General features: G+C 42.7%; 1 protein-coding gene across 14 annotated transcripts in view; it reads left to right on the top strand.

The window, feature by feature from the left end:
- CCDC138 (coiled-coil domain containing 138) overlaps nucleotides 1-9,585 on the top strand; it is a 60,581-nt gene extending 50,996 nt beyond the window's left edge. For 13 of the 14 annotated variants that reach the window (XM_082357332.1, XM_082357329.1, XM_082357326.1 and 10 more), the window contains 2 exons: nucleotides 5,915-6,053; nucleotides 7,705-8,174. In XM_082357332.1, coding sequence (XP_082213458.1) covers nucleotides 5,915-6,053; nucleotides 7,705-7,870 — 305 coding nt within the window. In that variant the 3' untranslated portion in view covers nucleotides 7,871-8,174. Of the gene's footprint in view, nucleotides 1-5,914; nucleotides 6,054-7,704; nucleotides 8,175-8,414 lie in introns of those variants that run through there. The other variant, XM_082357327.1, reaches the window with a different exon arrangement.
- The last annotated feature ends 703 nt before the right edge of the window (nucleotides 9,586-10,288 follow it).

Genomic DNA, 10,288 nt, shown 5'->3' with positions numbered 1-10,288 from the left:
TAGTGAGGAAGGCATGTCGAAAGCCAAGATAGGCCTCAAGGCAGGTTTCTTGCAACAAACACTTAGCCGAGCTGTGAGTGCAAAGGAAAAGTTCTCGAAGGAAATTAAAAGTGCTCCTCCAGCGAACACACAGATGATAAGAAAGCAAAATAGCCTTCTTGCTGATTGCAGAAAGTCTCGGTGTCTGGATAGAAGATCAAACCAGCCACCACATTCCCTTAAGGCAAAGCCTAATCCAGAGCAAGGCCCTGACTCTCTTCAATTCTGTGAAGGCTGAGAGAGGTGAGGAAGCTGCAGGAGAAAAGTCTGAAGCCAGCCGAGGTTGGTTCATGAGGTTTCAGGAAAGAAGCCGCCTCCATAACATAAAAGTACGCGAGGAAGCAGCAAGTGCTGATGGAGAAGCTGCAGCAGGTTATCCAGAAAATCCAGCAAAGAGAATTCATGAAGGTGCTATGAAACAATATGGCTGAAAGCTTACCAATTTGAGGAAAGACATGGTTTTACAAATCTAAGTAGCTAACCAAATTCCAAAGCTCAGTGAAGTTCAGGATAAACCCAAAGAGACCCACACGGAGACACATGATATTAAACTGTCAAAAGTCAAAGACAGAGAATCTTGAAGGCAGCAAGAGAAAGTGTGGTCTGCACACAATGGAATATTATTCAGCCTTAAAAAGGAAGGAAATTCTGGCACCTGCTACACCTTGGATGAGCCTTGAGGACATTATGCTCAGTGCAATAAGCCAGATACAGAAGGATAAATCCTGTATGATTCCACTCATGTGAGAGCCCTAGAATCATCAGATGTATAGAGACAGGAAGTAGGATGGTGAGGGCAGAGGCTGGAGGGGTGGCTAGTGTTTCACGGGGACAGAGTCAGCTGGGGAAGATGAACAGCTCGGGGGCGGGGATCGGGGGGATGTTTGCCCAACGGCGTGAATGCACTTCACACTAACAAAGACTACACTTTTATAAATGGTTAAAATGGTAAATTTTATGTTACGCATGTTTAACCACAATTTGAAAATTAAATATAAATGAACTTTTAGTACTCAAAAAAAAAAAATTCAAGCAAGGAAGAACTGTAGAGAGCATTAAGTGTTTTTTTCCAAAAAAATCCCCAGAAACCTTGTCATTTGGAAATACCATCATCAGCGTTTGGTGGATGTGATTGCAGACACCGTCCTGTGCGTGTGTCCTTGGAGGAGGGGGGCGGGTGGGTGGGTGGCAGGTGGAGACCCTGTAACACAGGGGACTCGTTACACACATTATTTAATGACACGTGCTTAATCTAACAGGAAAAATGAAGCGGAGTTGAGTCAAAAATGATCACAAGTTCCTTCTGTTAAGAAATAAGGTGAAAGACATCGGGTCTCTCTATTTTACCTTTTTTATTGTAAAATACATACAACACGAAATCTCCCATTTTAACCATTTTTAAGTGTGCCCTGTTGGTTGCACCGCTCAGTTTAGGCAGTGCTGACACCCAGCCGTGGAGGGAGGGGCACTGGCACCACCACCCTCTCCTTCCCCCACCTCCACTTCCCGGCCCTTTAGTTTGTATCTTTCCTGTGACCGCAGAATCTGCACATTTGCTTCATGCTAGTTTCTTCTTCGCTTTATGTTAGTTTCACATTTAATCACATTCAGGGCTCAGGATTAGTCCTTTGACTGCAGCCTCTGCATTTCTGTTCTTAATTCTCAATGATCTCTTTTTTTTTAATTAATTAATTAATTTTATTTATTTATTTTTGGCTGCGTTGGGTCTTCGTTGCTGCCTGTGGGCTTTCTCTAGTTGTGGTGAGCGGGGGCCACTCTTTGTTGCGGTGCGCGGGCTTCTCACTGCGGTGGCTTCTCTTGTTGCGGAGCACAGGCTCTAGGCACGTGGGCTTCAGTAGTTGTAGCTCGCGGGCTCAGTAGTTGTGGCTCGTGGGCTCTAGAGCGCAGGCTCAGTAGTTGTGGCACACAGGCTTAGTTGCTCCACGGCATGTGGGATCTTCCCGGACCAGGACTTGAACCCGTGTCCCCTGCACTAGCAGGCGGATTCTTAGCCACTGCACCACCAGGGAAGCCCCTGAACAATCTCTTAATCTTGCTCCCTCGCCTGTGTGCACCCCCAGTTTAGGAGGTGCTGTGGAGGCTGCTTCGTGTGTTGGAAGTGCTGCCGGGCGCCTACACTCAAGGAGGTCCCGTCTGAGTGCTCATGCTGGGTCACACGCGGTGCTTCGCAGCTGTCTCGAGAGGCCAGTGGGCAGCCCGGCCTTCCCAGCAGTGGTGCCCTGCTGCTCTCCTGGGTGGTTGATGGCTGCTTCCTCCCTCAAGCCCAGGGTGTAGCCCTTGGATGTTGTCTCGGTTGCTGTTGTGCTCATTGGATCTGCAGGTTCAGTTCTGTGTCCACTTAGCATTTCACATATAACATAATATGTAATATTTTTCTTTTATTAACTTTATATCGTTAGGAACACTAGTTGTCCTCATGGATCTTTTTTGATGGTTTTCCACATCTTGGCTTCTTTCTGGTCCTTTCATTTTGGTTTTCACTCTTTGTGATGATCGGATTGTTATGATGGTAATCTAATTTTCAGCTCTGTCCTTTCGGTTTCTTGATGTTTTAATTTATTACTTCTTTAATGGTGGTGTTTTGATTCTCTCTCTCTTAAATCCTGTTGTTTATCATCTTTTCTTTCTTATTTTATTGACTAGCCTTGTTCTTATTAGGTTAACTGAGACCTCAGAACTCTTGTGGAAAACTGTTCTGTTCTTTGTGTTTTCTTTTAGGTTTGTCTCTGCCTTGTGTGTGCTATATCCCTTTCTGATTGATTGATTGATTGGTTGCTTGATTGCTGTAACATGCTCACAAGTTGACGTGCTGTCTCTCTCTTTTTTTAAATCTATTTTATACATATTAGTGTATATATTGTCAATCCCAGTCTCCCAGTTCATCCCCCCCCTGCCCCCTGCTTGGTGTCCATACGTTTGTTCTCTACATCTGTGTCTCTGTTTCTGCCTTGCAAACCGGTTCATCTGTCTCTGATGACTGGTTCCCTGTCCTCGTGGACGGGGCGGGCCTTCTACGCTCTGCCTACCATTCGTCCCCGTCCAGGTTTTCTCTCCCTTCCGTGCCACAGTTTGAAAGCCCTTTTCCCTAATGTATCCATTCTTTCCTGTAGCCGGTGGCTCTGGTGGTGACATGCTCTTTGCCAGATTCTCAGGGCTGTGTTCTCACTTCTCAGATTCTGCTAAAATATCTCGTTTGGGTTCATTTAATCTAGTTAGTGGGAGGCGTGGGTGTCCTGTTCCCATAGAGAAATTCTCTTGGCTTCAGCTGGTTCCCAGTACAGTTCGCTCTGGGACTTTGTTTTCAGTTGATTCCCTGTCGGAAGAGTGAAGAGGCGGCAGGGGCTCCCCTGCGGGTTTGCGGCGGGGGGGGGGAGTTGGTGAGGATTCCCGAGGTTGCGTCCCCTCCCCCGTGTCTTGCGGAAGAGGGGCGTCGAGGTGGGCTCAGGCCCTGCTCTGGAACTTCGTGCTTCTGTCCTGGGCCGCCTGCTGCCAGTTTTAAGGTCGTGACGAGGACTTCTCCCCTTCCTGTGTCTGTGTGTGGGTCTGGTTTTGTAAATGAGGTTTTTTGTTTTTTGTTTCGTTTGTTTTACGATTTTTGATCCATATGACTAGGTGTTGGGGAGAGAAATTCTCTCAAGCACTTTTATCTTCCCATTTTAATCAGTGAAGACATCAGTGAAGTTTAGAAGAGGAATCACCTGGCCTTTTGGGCCTTCGGTTCTTCTTTTCCTCTCTCGTTCTGGCCACGTGTATTCAAGTTGAAATTCTTCTAAGCTTAAAAAATATATATTAAGTTAAACACTGTAGTACTGAAAAAAATGTTAAGACTACAATGTTTCACCCTTATACGTAAACCTAACCTAAGGCATATATGAATCTTAGAATTTCCTTTCTCTTATTTAATGTCTGTCTCACAGGTCAGAAGAGAGATTGGAAATCAAGCCAGTGAACCTCTTTTGCTTCTAAAAGACCTTTATAAGCTTTACTTTTAAAATATGCGGGTATATTAAACTCTTTGGATGGTCTTGGCCTTTTTCCATTACAGAGGTCATACAAGGAAGTTCACTTTTATTTGGAAGTGCTTACTTGTAAATGTCTGTGTTTTATTCATGCCAGGACCTGATTTACACATAAAGTAAAGCAAAATAAAGGGAGATGCACTCTCTTACACTTTTGCAATTTACAAACAACTATCATAACTTTCTTAGGTGTTTTGGGGGCTTTTAAATGGAAAGCATTGATACTGTGGCTTGTAGCAGTGTTGAGAACCCCCAGAGGTGGCTCCGGCCGTGACTGGGGACTGGTCCCTCTCCCCGGACCTCACTCGTCAGCCGTGCAGTGGTCAGCCTTCCGGTTGAGAGTGACTTGCACCACGGGTCTCAGGATGTGAACCGAGGAAGGTGTACCATTGCTTAACGAAGCTGCTTGAACTCTCGGTGTATTTTTAATCTATTTGCAGATTATGTGCACCATACTTGTAACCTAAAGTTCATTCTTCAGAAAGAGTCTGTGTGTCTGAGACCGAAGCACATGTAGACACTTGGTGGACTCCTGTGGGGAGGTGTGCATTTCCCCTCCTGCTTCTCACCTCGGGGTCCCGTGCAAAGGGCACACCGACCTTGTCTCCATGCACCAGCTTTCACTTTCTGTTACCAAAACATTCCTCCGACTGTTATTTTGGGTTTTGCCAATTTCACTACTTAATAGTTTATTTTACTCAGTACACCATCAAAATACTGACATAGAGTCTTTCCGGCTGTGCTTATGTGCTCAAAAAGAATGATGAGTGCAAATTTCTCTTATTCTTATGTCCTTTAGTCACTGATTTGTGCTTGAAATAAAGTTCTGTCTCCATTGTGGGAGCCCCTGAGTTTTACAGGGGAATTTAACTATTTTAAAGGCCACAGTTTAATGTTATAGTATGATTTTTGTTTCTGTCCAAGCTTCCCTAATTACAAATATAAGTGATTTACACCTTGGAAAGCATTTTTACACATTGTTTTGTTCAGTGGAGCTTTCAGTTTTCACGGTTACACACTTTACAGGGACTCTTTTTCATACACCTTTGTATACGTCTCTGTCAGAGTCAAAGGATATACACACTTAAGTCTTTTCATACGAATTTGGCAAATTCCAGTTATTTCATTACATCAATACTGAGTTGAATATTTTTACTGCTTTTGTTCTGTTGTGAGTTGCTTGCTTGTACCCTTTGCTCATTTCTAAAAATATTAGGTCCATCTTTTTCTTAATGAATTTATAAGAGCTCTTTTTATAGTAAAATATCAATTCTTCTGGCAAATATATTACGAGGAGATTTCTGCCCCCCACTTCCGCCCCACCAAGTTTGGCATTTCCCTTTTGTTTTGCTTTTTAGAGCATTTGCCTTTTAATTTGTTCTAATTTCTTTTACATAGACATTTAAGTTTTTTACTTTATAAAATTTTTCAATCTTTTCTTTTATGAATCTTTCCCACTTTTGCTTTTATGCTTTAAAAAGTTTTTTTCCTATTCAGCGATTATGTAAGTTGTCATTAGCACGTAAATGCAATTCTTAAATTTAGGGTTTTTAAAAAATTACTACCCCAACAGGATTTCTTACCGCTAAGTATTTAAACAGCGTCCTCTTACAGACTTTCTTCTAGATTCTGCTTAATGGAAGTTTGACACCAGGGGAAATGGTCTTACCTTCGGTTTGCATCGGTTCAGCAAGAGCCAGTAGTATTTTAATTCTTCAGATGATGGCACTTTTCCCCATAGTTTAAGAGGGGAAAGAATGAAAACCCAATTCAGTGTTGGTAAGCCCCGCCCCCAGGTGCGCTGGCCCCTCACCGCGGACCTGCCTGTCTTGCAGGGTTCCTGCAGCCCTTCCTGGAGGTGTGCAGCTGCTCCCTCTTCTTCCGGACCTGCTCGGTGCTGCTCCGGGGCCCGAAGCTTGATCTCCACATCCTAGAGAAGCTCAGCATCATCCTACAGAAACTGTCCAAAATCAAGTAAGAATTTCATATTTTTAACATTTTTTATTAGAACATATCTTACTGTGATCATTTAGATGTTTCCGAATCCTGTAGTGGCTCAACTGTGATGACTAAATCAAAGTTTCCAATAAATGTGTAGAATATTAACACTGATCCAAGACCACGCGCTTAGTGACAGAGTGAACCCTCGAACAGCTTCCTGCACACTGGTTTCTGTGACGCAACAGGTGAAAATAAGGGAGAGAATAAAAAAATATATTTTGTAGATCCTTATTATTGACTGCAGTGAGTTTAGGGAAGAGAATGAATCAGGCAGAAAAGATTTTAAATGATGCTGGTAACAAACTCTCATGGGCATGCTACTGCCACTAGTTTGGTTTTATTGCAAGAATTGAGGGCTTTCTTTTCATATTTCTTCTTTCCCCAATGCACACACTGGTATAACCAGTTTTTAAATTATAAAAAAAAGGACATAGACTTTAAGCTGTGTTTTCCTGGAATCTTGTATACGCTCGTGTTTCTCTTGAGGCACCTCTGAGCACCTTCTGTCCATTGCGTTTTTATGACAGTGCAGTGTTGGGCCGGTTCAGCTCCTCTGCCCACCCCGCCCCCGTCCCCCCACCTGTGACCTCCATGGCAGTGAAACGGGCTATTTCGCCATGCCTCAGCATGCAGGGATCGTGAATACAACGCATCCTGAAATTACTTGTGGTTGTGTGACCGCAGGTCTGTCTGTTCTGTTTGGTGTCGCACACTGTACCACACTGTAGGGAATTATTAATTGTCAAATTGTAACCTCATACGCAACTCACCAAATTATTAGTTTAGCTTTGGTATCAGCTAAACTTGTCAGTTCATTGTTTTCCTTTTCCTGCAGGCTGACTGGCTGTGATTGTCTTGATTTGTAATCAGTAAGTTCTCGAGGAGGCCTGTTGCCGTTTACCCTCTGTGGTGGCACAAGGGTGCAGTGGCGTCACTTAGGTTTAATTCCTTCTCAGCTCTTCATCCCTGGGCTTTGCTGAAGTAGTGCCCAGTGCAGCTGTGTCCTTGGGCCAGAGTGCTTTACGGCTGGCGATGTGTTTGGTAGTTTGTGTTCATTTCAGACGTAGATAAAGAACTAGAACGAAGCTTGGATGAGGAGTTGGGAGTAGTTGACGCCCAAGCAAGTCTTAGCATAAATCTGTAAACCCTTCTGTATCGGGTGGTGGTCACGTGGGTTACTGGAGAGGCAAACAGATAGATGTACACAGGAAATAGGAAATATGCTACCAGGTGTCATTCTCACTGATCGAAAGTGATGTTACTGACTGGTTACTATACAGAGGATGGTTGCAAAGGTATTTTGGAGCCAAGTCAAGAGGCCAAGTAATATTCTGCTACATTAGGAAGCCCAGCCTACTTAAAATAAGGTGGTCAAGTATTTCACTCTTTCCGGCTGTGAGGGAAAAGTCCGCTCTAGTAGTGAATAGGGTGCAGGTTTCAGGATGATAAAGCATTCTCTTTTCTCCTTGAATACTTTTCCACTTTAGGCCTATTTCATACAAGCTGTTTTGTTTGTCTTGGCATGTTAATCCTTTAGTTACCCATTTGCCCACATTTACACATAACGTATCTCTCACTGTCCCTAAGTGCGCGTAATTCAATTAATGTGCTCATTCTCTTACAGGAGTAATAAGAAGCTCTTTGAACTCTTTACAGTTCATCTGATGCTTCAAGAAATACAAAGGACGACACATCCAGAGCACGCATTTCTCTGTATTAACCTGAATTCAACTCTGTTCAATTTGGGTTTAACAAAATGCAACTCCCTGGCCGCCAGTGCAAACCCTTAGGCTGGCTCATTATTATTTATAGGTATTACCTATGTGTTGCTACTTGTAAGATTGTAAAAATCACCAAAGTAACTACCAAGGAAAGTTACGAGTAGCATCATTTATCATGAAAAATGGAAAATTGTTTTAACCTTTAAAATGAAACCTGTAGAAGCTGTGGAATGTGGATTTTTTCCATTCAGCTAAGGTGGTACTAATGTACACGATGGAATTTTCAGGGTTAATGACCCTGGGGTTACGTTTTGTAAAAATGTTGTAGGAAAATTCTTTGGAATAAATTGGCATGCATGTGGGAACAAGGTTAGAGCATGTCATCGTTCTGTTTTCTTAATATGTTAAAAGTCCCCCTTCTAGAAGCATATGTACACACACTTTAGCCGCCATAGTTCCCGCACCCAGAGAGCTCTCTTGCCATCAGAGGTGAGTGACGTAGCCAGAGGTCTGGGTAGAGCTCGGGGCGTAGGACAGAAAACTGATACACAGAAGAAATCATCCTGCAGACTCACAGAGATTATCCTCTATCAGCATTTAATCTCATTTTCAGAATCTGGAAGAAAGTCTCAGGAAATTTGGGCCTCTTCAAAAGAAGGTAAGAAACTGTGCTGTTTGTGAAGTAGAAACAGAAATCCATAAAGAAAGAGCTGGCTAATGTGATGGTGAGGCTTACAGGCACTTAAAAATGCAGAAGCGACAGTGAATGTGAGAAACAAACCCATCATCAGTGCTTCAGGAGGTGGAGCCAGTGCTGGGCAGCAGGGGAGGTGCCGGGAGAGGGCGGCGGGCGCACAGCGTCGGGGCTGGCGCTTCTTTCCGAAGGGGCCACAGGGCACAGGCCGAGCAGGAGCTGAGCTGAGAGCCGGAGTCGAATGGGGACTGAAGGCCTGTGAGCACACGCCAGGGATGATGGGCCGCCACCTGCAGGAGAAGAAAAGCAAGCCAGCTCCTGCGATGCCAGAGGTCGATCCGGAGGACTTAACACCTAGTGAGCATGCCTGTCGTCGGTGTTTTCAGGTTTGCAGGTGTTCAGAAGTTATCCGCTTACGTACTATTCCTGAGGAAAGAAACTGCACAGATTATTCTGACCAACTTAAAATTGAGTTTATTAACTCAACCTCGTACCAAAAGACTGTAGTGGGCTCTGAAACCACTGAAACGTAAATAGGTTTAAAGATTTGTTGTAATTTGTGTATAAAATGGAATGAAATGTTAAATTCCTCAAAAGGGTAAATAATGGGGAAAGCAGTAGTTGAGAGTATTTGGATGAGACTCTATTAATCGATGTCAAAATCAGAATTAACGTGGGCCCTGGGATCTAGGTGGAGAGGGGGAGCTAGTTAGGAGCAGTTTTCTACATTTTCACCATTCCATTTCACTACTGACTTTGACAGAAAAATGAAGGATAAAGAATGCTTTTGGAAAATGTCAGAGTAACCACTATTAAAAGCAGAAGAGATTGCTTTTAACTGAAAACTAAAATACGTATACAGACATGGCAAAACATAGAAAGCCAGGAACATGTGAAGAATAAAAATACATATTTAGGATAAGTAAGGGAGGTTTTTAAAATTATGAATAAATTCTGTATTGCCCTATGTTGATAAATTTGCAAATCTGGATGGAATGGACTGTTTTCTAGAAAAAGACAAACTATCAGAATTGCCTCAACAAGTCTGCAATAGAAAATCATTAAAGTCTTATAAAAGCGTGAAAATTAATTTTTAAAATGACATTAATTCCAGATGTTTTGCAGGTGAATTGTTTTAACATTTCAAAGAGGAAATATTTAAAGCTATTTAAACTGGCCCAGAATGTAGGAAAAAACATTCATTTTATACAGATAGCATGAACCCAGTACCAAAAATTGTCAAAGAAAGAAAGAATAAAAGGTTCAAAAGTTTCAAAGAAATATGAACAAATCAACACCAACCGTATGTTACAGGAACATTAATCCACGACCAACTAGGGTAGCATGCGTTCTAGAAATACCAGGTTGGCTTTCTGGTAATAAAAAAATATATAGTTTCCTGTATTTGCTGAGCAAAGGTAGAAAGCCATACACTCTATAATTCAACTTAGATTCCTGATAAAACTCACTACAGTATGTTTAAAGGGCCATGAAATCAGCAAAGTTACTGTGAAACACTGGACACATGCCTGTTAAAAGTCCTGTGACACATGGTGGATGTTTAAGGAAGCGTAACATTGGGGAAGGAGGTGCCCACCTGGGGAGCTTACGGAACCTTAGCAGGATGTCCGGTTACAAGATAAACGTACAATTGCAGAGCTTTTAAATACTCCAGCAATCACTAATTAGAAATTACTGTTTCACTTCAGTGTTAGTAGTGAAGTTAATAGTTTACATAATAAACTTTTATAAAACAGGAATCAAACGTTAACAAGGAAGGTTCAGAACCTAAT

The sequence above is a fragment of the Balaenoptera borealis genome, assembly GCF_965194805.1.
Source record: "Balaenoptera borealis genome assembly, chromosome: 15".
NCBI lineage: Eukaryota > Metazoa > Chordata > Mammalia > Artiodactyla > Balaenopteridae > Balaenoptera > Balaenoptera borealis.
This window is presented reverse-complemented; position numbering and strand designations above follow the sequence as displayed.